Source organism: Bufo bufo, chromosome 3 (assembly GCF_905171765.1).
Source record: "Bufo bufo chromosome 3, aBufBuf1.1, whole genome shotgun sequence".
NCBI classification, from domain to species: domain Eukaryota; kingdom Metazoa; phylum Chordata; class Amphibia; order Anura; family Bufonidae; genus Bufo; species Bufo bufo.
In genome coordinates, this window is record NC_053391.1 from 441,008,337 (window position 1) to 441,023,091 (window position 14,755).

The following is a 14,755-nucleotide window of genomic DNA, read 5'->3' on the forward strand; positions in this document are numbered from 1 at the left end:
TTTGAGGCCTCATTAGCATACAAATCAAACTAGGGTATATAGAAAATCTAATTTTCTAAACTAAGGATAATTCTAACAAAGGTATGTTTTATATTATGTCTCATGCCTACCAACTTCAGCCAAAATGAAATCTTATTTGTGCTCCAGAATTCTTATATGCAAAGAATTTAGGCAGTGGTGTTTGTATTTGTGCCCCTGCGGGTTTTTGGTGAGGTTTGGGTGCAGAAACTCACAGAAATCCGCATGGAAATTTGTATGGCTCCTCTGCACCTATGTGCAGGTACTCTAAGGCTGGGTTCACACGTTAAAAATATGCAGCACATCTGCTTGTAATCTGCTTATTTTGTTGCTGAAATGCTGCTGAAAACATCTGCTTATTAGCGCTGGAGCGCCCTGAAAGCCATTTAACATCAATCAGATGTTGCTGAAGACTGGGGACCTGTACTGCCCACTGTAAAAGGATTATTAGAGGATTAAACCCCATCCCTATTGCAGTCCACTTTGCATGATTGTCCAGACAAAATTGAAATATTGGCAATTATGGTATATAATTTTTTCTGGTATAGGGCTCATGTCCCTGATCCTTTAAGAAAAGGGTAGGCAACTTACGGCACTGCAGCTGTTGTGAAACTACAACTCCCAGCATGCATACTTTCTCTTCTTAGAAATCTCATAGAAAAGAATGGAGCATTCTGGGAATTGGCTAGGTTGCTGACCCCTGCTTTAAGACTTTAGCAGTATCCCTGGAAGCACTTCAGTGTTTTGTACACCACTTTCACTAGACATGACTGTGTTGTTAGTACAGTTTTTCAGCATTTGGGCCCTAATTTTATTTTGCCAAAGGGCCACACTTTGTCTAAAACTGGACTTGGTTATACTAGTGATATAAATCTCTCACTAGTGTTGTGTATTCCTCTAACCTCTGTTTTTATGGAAAATGATTTAATGTCAAGATTTGATCTGTGTTTCCTAGAATTTATGGTTTTGTCTTCCTTGCCAATCCTGACATCAACTGATCTATATTTCACAGCACAAACTGCTATCAATTCTAATGTGATAATGCTATACTAGATGTAAAAGCTAATTATATTGTAATTAGACTGTGAGCCCCATTGAGGAAAAGAGCTAATGTCACGATTAGTGATGAGCGAAGTTTGGGCAAATCTGGTTCGGCGTCTTCGCTTTTCATTATATTGAGCGGGCGCAATGACGGGGAACAGTGATTGCGCCTCCCTCCGTCATTTAACCCCTCAGATGCCGTGTTCAATGTGGATAATGGCATCTGAGACTCACATTCAGGTGCTCAGGAGAATAACTCGGGTTTAAAAAAATATTATACTTACCTCATTCACTTGCTCGCGGAGAGGCCGTCAGCTCCCATATTGATTAAAGAAAACCCTCCAAAGGTCCTGCGGTGAGCGTGATGATGTCACCACGTGTTCACGCTGGCCAAGGCCAGTGATGTCATCACACTGTGGCGAGTGGCATCGCATGGTGTCGTCTTCATGCTGCCGCAGGTCCGTTGGCGTGTTTTTTTCAATCAAGATGGAATGGACAGTGGATGAGGTGAGTATATTTAATTTTTATTTTAAGCCTTTTTTTTTTTTTGTAAATACTTTATTTTAATTTTTTTTATATCAGATTCAATAAAAATTTCAAAGACAATCTGATAACTGTTTTTCAGTCGACAAATGTCAAAAGCAGCAGTTTTTACAAGACATATTTGTTGTACCAGTTTGTTTAAGAAGAGATCTTCTGTTGTACATTTACACATATATCTTGCCTTCCTTCAACAAGGATCTTATATACAGCATTCTGGACTGTCATGGACAAAGAATCTAGTGTTCCTAAGTGTTACCAGAACCTCGAAAGGTATCAGGGAGGGGGGGGGGGATGGAACTGTGTAAAGGTGGGTGTCACGGGGTTCCGAAGGTGCACTCGGTCCCCCATTGCCCGCAGAACTGTTGCTTAGCTTTTGGAATGAGGTTCTGTGTTTGACCTCATTCCCAGGGCGGCTTTACTAGCTGGGTGGCTCCCTGCTCCTAGTCTGCCTTGAGCGCCGAGCTGATCACTCGGTGCTCGACTGGTTGGTCTGTCGGTCATGTGACGCTGGCCACGTCACATGACCCTCACTCCCCACTATAAATACAGGCAGCCTGCTGGCTACAGGTTGCCTGTTAATTTCTAGGTTCCTGGCTATTTGTTGGACTACTGAATATTTACCTGATCCTGTTCCCTGACGATCCTCTGCCTGCTCCTCCTGTACTGCGCATACATCCTGGTATTTGTGACCTCGGCTCCCACCTGACTACTCTCTTAGGACTCCTCTTGTACTTCGCTACTCTCCTGGTATTTGACCCCGGCTTCTCCTGACCATTCTTTGCTTAATCCATTGTACTGCGTAGCTCTCTTGGTTCTGACCCGGTCCGTTCATGTTCCGTATTTTGTCTTGTCTGTCTTCCCTGCACATATCCTAAGTTAGGGACTGCCGTCCAGTTGTCCCCTGTCATCAGGACTCGTGAGGTAAGAAGGCAGGGCCAGGGGTGAGGGTGGAGCGCAGTGGTCACTACCCTTCCCCCTGTGTGTGTGTGGACGTGACCGTTACAGATTAACAGGCCCAATAACCACTGTATCATGAATCCTCTTACTACCCTGACTGACCATGTCTCTAACTTGACACAGAGGGTGCAGGAGCTAGGAGAGAAACTCCGTTCTTGTGAGTTAGGGCAAGGTTCTTCCACTCCTCTGTCCTCCAGTCCATATTTTGAACCCCAGATCAAGCTCCCAGAACCCTTTTCTGGAGACCGGAAGAGGTTTCTCTCCTTTAAGGAGAATTGCAAACTCTACTTCCGTTTGCGCCTCGTGTCCTCCGGTCCCGAGAGCCAACGCGTGGGGATTATCATTTCTCTACTACAGGGTGATCCCCAGGACTGGGCATTTTCGTTACCTCCTGGGGCCAGTTGTCTAACTTCTGTGGAGGGGTTTTTTCAGGCCCTGGGTACCCTCTATGACGAACCAGACAGGGCCCTGGTAGCCGAGACAGCTCTTAGGGCACTGGTTCAGGGCCATCTCCCTGCGGAGGAGTATTGCACCCAATTCAGACGGTGGTGTGTCCCCTCAGGATGGAATGAACCAGCCCTGAAGAGTCAGTTTAGGTCTGGTCTATCTGATAATTTAAAGGATCTATTGGTCAATTACCAAATTCCTGAGACCTTAGAGGAGATGATGACCCTAGTTGTCCGACTTGACAGACGAGTTAGAGAGAGACGACAAGAACGACAGTTCTGTTCTCAGATGGTGGTCCAGCCAGAGGCCTTTTCCAGGGACAACACTGAGGTCTCCACCGAGGAACCCATGCAGGTTGGCATGACCCGGGGTAATCTTCGTCGCAGACGCGGAGAGTGCTTCTACTGTGGAGATCCTGGCCATTGGATCAACAAGTGTCCTAAGAGGGACCTCTCTGACAAGTCTTCTAAGGCAAGACAACCTAAAGACCAGGTACACCCTGATTTTTCTAAAGGTAAGCTTTTGGTACCCATAACAATTTCTCTGGGGGTTAATAAGTGGCCGGGTAAGGCCTTTATTGACTCCGGTTCAGCGGCCAGCTTTATTGACTTTGAGTTTGCTTGTAAATTGGGTATTCCAATGTTTGCTTTACCTACACCTATCCATGTCATGGCTATTGATGCTACTCCCCTGATTGGTGGTACGGTGAGGTCATGTACCTCTGAAATTTCTCTGTCCGTGGGTGTGTGCCACTCTGAGAGATGTTCTCTTCTAGTCCTGGAGAACCTACCGGTTGAGGTGGTACTAGGGTTGCCTTGGCTCCGTTTACATAACCCCACAATTGATTGGTCCAAAGGAGAGTTGGTGAAATGGGGACCTAAGTGTGACTCATGCTTGTCCGTGGTCCAGGCTGGGGTTTCAGTAAGGTCTAATACATTACCCTCTGTTATTAAGGAATATTCTGATGTGTTCTCGTCCCTTACTCCAGAGGTTCTACCCCCCCATAGACCTTATGATTGCGCCATAGAGCTAATTGAGGGTGCCGAATTTCCTAAAGGTCGAATTTATAATCTTTCAGGGCCCGAACGCAAGGCTATGGAAGATTATATTAAGGAGAGCCTTGCTAAAGGGCATATTAGACCTTCAGTCTCTCCTATGGGAGCAGGGTTTTTCTTTGTTAAAAAGAAGGATAGTGGTCTTAGGCCTTGTATTGATTACCGGAGATTAAATAAAATCACTGTCCAAAATAGATACTCTCTCCCATTGATTCCGGATTTATTTAACCAGGTTTTGGGGGCAACCTGGTTTTCCAAGATTGACCTGAAAGGGGCATAGAATCTAATCCGAATCAAGGAGGGAGACGAATGGAAGACAGCGTTCAATACTCCGATAGGACACTTTGAATATCAGGTGATGCCTTTTGGACTTAGCAATGCCCCAGCTGTGTTCCAAAACTTAATGAACGATATTCTTAGGGAGTTCTTAGGTAAATTTATTATTGTCTATCTTGACGACATTTTGATATTCTCTCCTGATTTCGAATCTCATGTGTCCCATGTCAAACAAGTATTAGAGGTGTTGAGGGAGAACCAGCTATCCGCTAAGCAAGAGAAATGTGTCTTTGGTGTACAGGAGATACTGTTTCTAGGGCATGTTTTGACTCCTCACGCCTTTAAGATGGATCCTGGTAAGGTTTTAGCAATTAAGGAATGGGTAAGGCCTTCATCCTTAAAGGCTTTACAACGGTTTTTGGGTTTCGCTAATTACTACCGTAAATTTATCATGAATTTTTCTGTAATTGCTAAGCCATTGACCGACCTTACTAAGAAAGGGGCGGATTTGGAGAATTGGTCTACCAAGGCCATTTCTTCATTTGAAACATTAAAAAAGGCATTTAGTAGCGCTCCCATTCTGATCCAGCCTGATCAGGAGAGACCCTTTATTGTGGAGGTGGATGCGTCCGAGGACGGCGCAGGAGCAGTCCTTTCACAAGGTCCTGCTAGCCTCACTAACCTGAGACCGTGTGCCTTCTTCTCTAGGAAATTCTCTCCCACGGAGAGAAACTACGACATAGGGAATAGGGAGCTGTTGGCCATTAAATGGGCATTTGAGGAGTGGAGACATTTTTTGGAGGGGGCAAGGCATCGAGTAACTGTTGTCACTGACCATAAAAACCTAATGTTTCTCGAGTCCGCTAAGAGGTTGAATCCCCGACAAGCCCGATGGGCTCTGTTTTTTAGCCGTTTTGATTTCTCCATTACGTTCAGGCCGGGAAGTAAAAATGTGAAGGCAGACGCATTATCTCGGAGCTTCCATGCTTTTCAACCCACTGAGACGCCGCCTGAATCCATCCTTCCAGCAAACATCTTCTTAGCGGCTCTAACCCAGGATATCTCGGCTCGCATTAAGGCTGAACAACATCTGGCACCGGTATCCACCCCAACAGATAAGTTGTTTGTTCCCGTACAATTTTGTCTCCAGCTGTTGGGTGAGTGTCACGATTCTGCCTTTTGTGGACATCCGGGTATTGAGGGCACTAAGGATCTGGTTTCTAGATCTTATTGGTGGCCCACTCTGACCAGGGATGTCAAGTCCTACGTGTCAGCCTGTGAGGTTTGTGCCAGGTCTAAGACACCTAGGACTCGCCCTGCTGGTAACCTACGACCCCTACCCATTCCCAGTAGACCCTGGTCCCATATCTCGATGGACTTTATAACTGACCTACCGCTGGCGGAGGGTAAGACTGTGGTTTGGGTAGTGGTCGATAGGTTTAGCAAGATGGTTCATTTCATTCCCCTGTCTAAACTTCCGAATGCTAAAACCCTGGCATCTATTTTTGTGAGAGAGATTGTTCGTTTACATGGCATCCCGGAAAATATTGTTTCGGACAGGGGTGTGCAGTTTATGTCCAAATTCTGGAGGGCCTTCTGTCAAAGATGTAAAATTTAGTTGTCTTTTTCTTCCGCCTACCATCCTGAGAGTAATGGGCAGACTGAACGCCTTAATCAGTCTGTGGAACAATTCCTGAGGTTGTATGTTGCTGATGACCAGCAATTATGGGTCAAATTCCTTCCGTTGGCTGAATTTGCTCTGAATAACCGTGTCAATTCTTCTGCTGGGGTCTCCCCTTTCTTTTGTAACCATGGTTTTCATCCCCGTTTTCATTCTGGGTCGTCCATCTCCTCCTCTAACCCTGAAGCTGATAAACTCTCCTCCGAACTGTGCACTGTTTGGGCCCGGGTTCAATCGAACCTAGAAAAGGCTCAAAGTTCTCATAAACTCAAGGCCGATAGGAGACGTTCAAGGGGGGTGAACTTTCAGGTTGGGGATAAAGTATGGTTGTCCTCCAAGAATCTATCTCTCAAGGTAGCTTCTAGAAAATTTGCTCCTCGTTTTATTGGTCCATATAAGATCACGGAGGTGATTAACCCGGTATCATTTAGGTTGGAGCTGCCCAAGTCATTCCACATTCATAATGTGTTCCATAAATCTCTACTTAAAAAATATTTTGAACCGGTAGTACCATCGAAAGCCTCGCCTCCGCCGGTTCTTGTTAATGATGCTGTCGAGTATGTGGTGTCTAAAATAGTGGATGTCAGAAAGGTGCGTAATTCCTTGCAGTACCTGATTCACTGGAAGGGGTATGGACCTGAAGAGAGATCTTGGGTACCTGCCAGGGAGGTTCATGCTCCTAGACTGGTTCGTAAATTTCATTTAGAACACCCTGAAAAGCCATCGCCTGAAGTCTTGGGTCCGGTGGCCCCTTGTAAAAGGGGGGGTACTGTCACGGGGTTCCGAAGGTGCACTCGGTCCCCCATTGCCCGCAGAACTGTTGCTTAGCTTTTGGAATGAGGTTCTGTGTTTGACCTCATTCCCAGGGCGGCTTTACTAGCTGGGTGGCTCCCTGCTCCTAGTCTGCCTTGAGCGCCGAGCTGATCACTCGGTGCTCGACTGGTTGGTCTGTCGGTCATGTGACGCTGGCCACGTCACATGACCCTCACTCCCCACTATAAATACAGGCAGCCTAGGTTCCTGGCTATTTGTTGGACTACTGAATATTTACCTGATCCTGTTCCCTGACGATCCTCTGCCTGCTCCTCCTGTACTGCGCATACATCCTGGTATTTGTGACCTCGGCTCCCACCTGACTACTCTCTTAGGACTCCTCTTGTACTTCGCTACTCAAATTCCTAACCATCAGCTTTCACAAGTTCCCCAAATCTCCAAACCTTAAGGAAACTATCATGACTTCTATTTATCCAGCTAGTCATTTCCTCAAAATTATAGATTTGATCTATTTTGGCTTTCCATTCTTGAAATGTGGGAGGTCTTGTATCTAGCCAGTGTACTGGTATAAGTGCTTTAGCTATTGCTATCAGGTGTGTTATTAGGTTTTTCTTTGCAGGAGTGTATAGGCTAGAAGGTGTTGAGAGAACTACCATCTCAATAGTGATGTTAAAGTCTGGTATGGCTATTTTCTTAACCGCTTTATTTACCTCTTCCCAGTACTTTATAATCTGGGGGCAAGACCATCAGATATGTGATAAAGAGCTCACTCCTTTACATCTCCAGCACCGCTGGGAGTCAGAAAGCCCTCTTTTGAATAAGAACTCAGGTGTTCTGTACCATCTAGTGAGAAGTTTAAAATGGTTCTCTTGTAGACAGACACATTGCGTAAATCCGTGAGAGGTTGCTAGTATCTTTTTTGTCTCCTGTTCTGAGAGCACAATATTTAATTATTTTTCCCATGCCAATAAGTATGGTGGTTTTGTAACCTCACCTCGACCTTCCAAAACCAAGCAGATCTCAGAAACCTTCCTTTGTATCGCTTGAGTTGTTGTCAGCAGTGTCTCTAAGTCGGTAAGGGGTCTCTGGAACAGGTATTTCCCTGCCGCTCTCCTGCACACAGTTCTTATATGTGAGTTGGCGAGGAAAAATGTTGGAGATTTTCTAATTGTTTCGGTGAGCTTTCCTTTTAAATAGTGATCTGTGTCACCCATAAAATCTCCTACTTTAATCTGTGTAAGGGAAGACCATATTTCTGGGAACATTTTTATCGGGATTTCTAACAGATCTGGGAGGAGACTCAGTGGCATCAGTGGAGATGGAGTAGGAGCTAAAGTACCCCTTTCAGAGCTCCACATCTCATATACTCCTTTAAACATAGGGTCCATTCCCTCTATTGCATCTGTCTTTTTATTCGGGAGCCAAAGGTATTTTTGAAAGGAAGACCCCACACTGTATTCACATAGATCCTTGACATCTTTCTGTTTTATTGGGTCCGCTAATTCTAGCCATTTATGAAGCTGTATTGATTTATAATATGTGCCTACTTCGGGTAATCCTAGGCCGCCCCTCTCTCTGCTTTTTATCAGGACTTTATATGATATGCACGGTCTCCTCCCAGACCAGAGAAAGTTGGAAAACAGACGTTTCATGTCTGAAAAGAATCGCGATGAGATGTGTATGGGCATTACTTATGCTTTAATAATATTTTTTCTGCCCATCCATGACAAAAATAGTATGTTATATTTTTTGTTGAAGTAGTTGTTTGATGTTATCCCGTAATGGTATGTAGTTGTGTTTGAATAAGTCTCCTAGATTTTGTGGAATTTTAATTCCCAAGTATTTAATGGGACCCTTGGACCAACAGAAGGGGATGCTCTTTTTAGTTGCGTTACTTTATCCTCAGAGTGTGATATTAAGAATCTCTGACTTGGCATTGTTCACCTTAAATTTTCAGCCACCATTTGAAGAAAAAGTGCAGCAAACTGAATTTTTCCTAAACTTTAGCTGGAATTCCGCTTTGAATGCTTTGATTTGCTCAACACTAGTCACAATCGCTATACAGCACCATAGAGTATGTTGGTGCTCTATAACTAATGGAAATAAATAAAGAGGTGTGTTGCAAGATTCTTAGTAAGAGTTGTCATTATAATCATGTAAAATTTCCAGAAAGGTTTCCAAAAATGACCCTCAGTGGGGTACATCTTCTTTATAAGGGCTCATGCACACAACAGTTTGATGTTTTGCAGTCTGGGCTCTAATAGAACAGTCCGTAATGCGGACAATACTAGGTCATGTTCCAATTTTTTGTGGAATGGCCATGCGGACATACGGACACGGAATGCACACAGTCATTTTTGTTTTTTTGTGGCCCCATTGAAGTGAATGGTTCCGCATACGGGCCGCGAAAATAACGGAACTAGGGATGAGCGAATCAACTTTGAATGTAACATCCGAAGTCGATTTGCATAAAACTTTGTTAGAATACCGTACAGTATTAGAATGTATTGGCTTAAACCTTTTACCGAACTCTGTTTCGGTTCCAAGTGGTACCTTGGAACCGAACCCTACTTTGGTAAAAGGTTTTTACAGTAGAAATTAATTTATGAAGTTATTACCTGAAGTCTCGTGAGACTTCACAAGTAATAACTTTGGCTCATAGGAGCCAAAACATTCTAATACTGTATGGAGCACTCACTCCGTACAGTATTCTAACAAAGTTTTATACAAATCCACTTTGGATGTTTTCAAGTCTATTTGCTCATCCCTAAACGGAACAGACACGGAAAAAAAATACGTTCGTGTGCATGGACCCTTAAGCAATGTTGTAGAGGATATTCTCTCCCCGTGCATTTATATTTTTGTAGCGAGAGTACTAAAAGTGACTATACCTCACTCTCTGGAATATCCAATCCATCCACGTAGTGTGCTGCTGACTGGGGAAATCCTGTAATAGTAAATGAAATACAATGTTCATCTAAATTAATGACATACGTCATGGCAGCTAATAAGTCCTTGAATTTTTATTAAGATTGACAGTACACAATGGATATCATATAGTATGTACAGGTGCTGAGAGGCTGCATCATGTATGGGCAGTCTTGGGGTATGGCTGCGCGACAACTTGTCGCAGAAATGTTGTGCAAGATTTTTTGTAATGAGCCTATGGTGTCACATTGCAACATGCAACATGCTGCGACGCGATCTAAGTTGGATTTTAGTGAGACTGTCATATGTCACAATGCGACACCATAGGCCATCATTACAAAAGTCACACGTCATTGCTGCAACATAAATTTTGCGATACCGATAGGATACCTGCACACGGATGCAAGCTGTCTAGCAGAAATTCCGCACAAATTTCCATTCGGATTTCTTTGAATTTCCACTACAAATTTGTGCAAAAAACCACATCAGTTTTTGGTGCGGATTTGATGCGGTTTTATCACAGTTTTCACCCTTGCATTGAAAAGGGTGAAATCCACACAATAGAATCTACATGCTGCAGATTTCTGCACAGAACGCAAAAGCAAAGTGTACATGAGATTTGTCTAATCTCATATACTTTGCTGGTAATGTATTACAGAGTAGTTTTTCCACACGGGAATCCGCACAGAAAAACTGTACGTAATTCACAACGTATGCAGGTAGCCATAGGGTACTGCCATACATCACGGTTATGCTGTGTTTTGTGCATGGGAAAAAAATACATTAAAAATGCATAGTTTTTGCAACAACATATCAACATTTATGCTGCGATTCCTTCCAGCAAAAGGAAAAAAAAGGCAAATCACACAAAGCAAAACTAGGCAAAGTCACACAAGAGTATTCCGTTTGGGAAACACGCCTCACGTGTAAGCTGTATCTTCGATAAACCTTGGACCCAACTTCCAGGAAGGTACCTTCAACTTAATGTTTCTTGTGGATAGCCACACAGAATCACGCACAGTTAGGTCCGAACCATTCATACATTTCCTGTCATCCACAGGTTTATATTTGTTGCCCATATTTTTCAAGTTATTTTGAATTTTTCCCCATATAGATGACCATGATGACGAAAAACATTCTTCCTCAGGGATACCAGAAGTATTAGAACCAGAAAATGCGGGTGAAACCAATAGACCCCAAAAAAACGCGACTCACCAGTGGACTCCTGACTACGATTTGTTTATGGCAAACTCTGCCAAAGACAAAAAGGAAGACCACTTCTCCTGGTTCTCAGATACAAAACATATCAAGAAAGTCTCCAGACTCTGATTAGTGCGCTCCGTCTGTTCGTTCGACTGAGGATGAAAAGCCGAAGAAAAGGACAGTTGAATTCTCAGACGAGTACAGAATGCCTTCCAGAACCTGGAAACAAACTGAGTCCCACAATCCAAGACCACGTCAGAGGGAATGCCATGGAGTTTCACAATGTTGTCAACAAATACCTGTGCAAGGGTTTTAGCATTAGGTAGGCCTGGTAATGCAATAAAATTTACCATTTTACTAAAGCGATCAAATACCACCAGAATAACTGTCTTTCCTGAAGAATTAGGTAGATAAGTGATAAAGTCCATGGATACAGGAGACCATGGCCTGGATGGAATGGGTAACGGAAGTAAAGATCCAGAAAGTCGACTATGTGTCACCTTGGCACGTGCACAGGTAGTACAGGCTGACACATAGTCCTTCACACACTTACACCACCCCGGCCACCAGAATCTACGAGATATGAGGTTGGCAGTGGACCTACTCCCAGGATGTCCTGTAAGAACCGTACAATGATGTTCCTCCAACACCTTGTGTACCGGTGGCACAAATAGTTTCCCAGAGGGACATGAGTCCGGTGCGTCTCCCTGAGCCTCTAACACCTTCACCTCAAGGTCAGGGTAGAGGGCAGATATCACCACCCCTTTAGACAAAATGGGACTCGGGTTTTCAAAATGGCCACCTCTAGGGAAACTATGTGGCAAAGCGTCCGCCTTGACATTCTTAATCCTAGGACGATAGATGACAGTGAAATTGAATCTGGTGAAAAACAAGGCCCATCTGGCTAGTCTTGGGTTCCGTCGTTTCGCCGACTCCAGATTTTTGTGATCAGTGAATACCGTGATCGGATGAATCGCCCCTTCCAACCAATGACGCCATTCCTCAAAAGCCATTTTAATGGCCAGCAACTCTGCTACCCACATAATTTTTCTCAGCGGGGGATAGTTTAAAAAAAAAAAATGCACATGGTAGCCATTTATCAGGTGATGGGCCCTGTGACAAAACTGCTCCTACCTCCACCTCGGATACATCCACTTCCACAATAAACGGTTGTGACACATCTGGCTGCACCAATATGGGAGCAGAAGAGAAGCATTCCTTAATCGCAGAAAAGGCTTGCAACGCTGAATCAGACCATACAGAGACATCCGTCCCTTTCTTAGTCATGTCCGTTAAGGGTTTTACTATTGTCAAATCATTCTTAATAAATTGTCTGTAATAGTTGGTGAACCCTAAAAACCGCATAAGAGCCTTCAGATTTTCGGGTCGATCTCAGTTCCATACAGCACGGACTTTCTCAGGATCCATTCGAAAACCCGAAGATTAGAGTAGGTAGCCCAAAAACTGCACCTCGTGTACCGCAAAAATACACTTCTCTAACTTTGCAAGCAATTTATTATCCCTTAGGATCTGTAACACCTGTCTCACATGATTCTGATGTGTTTCCATGTCTGGAGAATAAATAAGAATGTCATCCAAATACACAACCACAAACCTCCCCACCAGGTGATGAAAGATGTCATTCACAAAATGTTGGAAGACCGTCGGGGCACTGGTCAACCCGAAAGGCATGACCAGGTTCTCAGGAGTATTAAAAGCCATCTTCCATTCATCCCCTTCCTTGATCCTAACCAAATTATATGCCCCCCTTAAGTCCAACATGGAACCAATAATCTGGATAAACAAATCGGGAATCAAAGGAAGAGGGTAAGGATCACGGTTGGTAATCTGATTGAGTTCACAAAAATCCAGATGGCCGAAGACCTCCATCCTTTTTTTTTTTTTTTTTTTTTTTTTTTTACAAAAAAGAACCCTGCAGCCACTAGAGCCTTGGAAGATCTTATGTGCCCTTTCTTCAAACTCTGGGCAATATATTCTCTCATGGCCTGCCTTTCAGGTTCAGAAAAATTATACATCCTAGATTTAGGCAATTTAGCCCCGGGAATAAGATTGACAGGGCAATAATTTTCCCAATGGGGAAGTAAATCCTGACATCCACTCTCAGAAAACACATCGGCAAACTCGGATATAAAAGAGGGTACAGCCTTAGTAGTAATCACAGAAATGGATGCATTGAGACAATTATCAATGCAATGGTCCCCCCAATCCAGAATCTGCCTAGCTTGCCAATTGATAGTTGGATTATGCTTGGTAAGCCACGGTAAACCCAGAACCATAGGTGCAGGGAGACCTTCCAAGACAAAACACAAGATAACTTCTTGATGAAAGTCACCCACTCTTAATCTGATATGCAAAACTTGTGACAAGCACCTCTGAGTAAGAGGGGCAGAATCAATAGCAAATACAGGAATGTCCTTTTTTAATGTACTTGGTGATAACCCGAGCATCAATCGGGTTCACCCCGGCCCCGCTGTCGATAAATACTTCAATTCCCCCAGTTTTTGACTCTAGCGCCACCCCAGCAGTCATAAGAAATTGGGTACTACCATCAAAGGACAAATGCACATTCTCTAACTCCTCACTCACACCTCCGATAGTCAGATGGGATTTAGACGTCCCTTTTTGTTTCTCTTTATGCCACTGAATGCTTGGACATATATTGATAAAATGTCCCCTTTGAAAAAACATACTCCTACTTTTGCAAGCAGATCCAGTAGTCGCTCCCCCTAATTGCATGGGTTCCTCCCCAGGTATAAGCTCAGGAGTCTCTTCACCCAAAGAGTCAAAGGAATATGGTACGTTATGTAATAGAACATCCTGAGAGAGAGGGCCCTTAGATCTCTCTCTCAGGCGTCTATCAACACATACAGCCAAAGACATAGCGGCTTCCAAAAACTCAGGATTCTCATGAAAGGCCAAAGCGTCCTTCAGCCTCTCAGATAATCCCTGACAAAACTGGCTATGGAGAGCTGGATCGTTCCACTCAGTATCCTTTGCCCACCTCCTAAATTCGCAACAATGGATCTCCGCCGAACGCTCTCCCTGACGCAGGCCACGTAATTTAGTCTCAACCAGGGAGGTTTGGTCCGGGTCATCAAAGATGCATCCAAAAAAATGCATCTACTGAGAAAAAGCCCAAGACTGGGCATCCCATTTAAGCAACAAAATAATCACACCCACTCTCTGGCTCTCATCCTCAGATGAGTGTGGACGCAGCTTAAAGTACCATTTGTATGCTTCCCTGAAGCAAATGAAATTATTTCACCCCCCACTGAGAATCTATCCGGGAGAGCAACTTTAGGTTCAGGACCAGAGACAACAAATTCCAACAAATATAACAAACACAATACAATAAGAAAAGACAAGACTTAGCTTAAAGTAGAAAACTGGCAACTCCAGAAGCACCACAGAGTACAAATGACCAACTGGTAAGAAGACAGGAAGAAAATCTATAAACCACACCTCCAAGAGTGAGAAGCGGCTACTTATGGGGAAGGTAAATTACCAACAAGCAACACCTGAAGCAAAGGGTGTGGAATTCATAGACAAATAAAATCACAGAAAAAACTAAGATAAAAACATCCTGCACGGTATCATATACAAATGTGCGGATGTCCCTGGCCATATTATTGAAGAAAACCACAGAAATAAGATAATAATGCACTTAGTAAAGTAGATGCAAGCATTATATATGGACAAAGTCCTCACTCTGATATGATAATATCTGAGACACTTAGTCAATATATTTTGATCAAAACACATCTAAGCCCGCCTACCAAGCGCCAAGGTGGTCTCAGGTCAGGCGGGTCCT

At 43.8% G+C, this 14,755-nt stretch overlaps 1 protein-coding gene across 2 annotated transcripts in view; it reads right to left on the reverse strand.

Annotated features, from left to right (window-relative positions):
- NMS (neuromedin S) overlaps window positions 1–14,755 on the reverse strand; it is an 84,884-nt gene that overhangs the window by 63,070 nt on the left and 7,059 nt on the right. For both annotated transcript variants that reach the window (XM_040425050.1, XM_040425049.1), the window contains exon 2: window positions 9,684–9,739. In XM_040425050.1, the coding sequence (XP_040280984.1) occupies window positions 9,684–9,739 (56 nt within the window). The remainder of the gene's footprint in view (window positions 1–9,683; window positions 9,740–14,755) is intronic.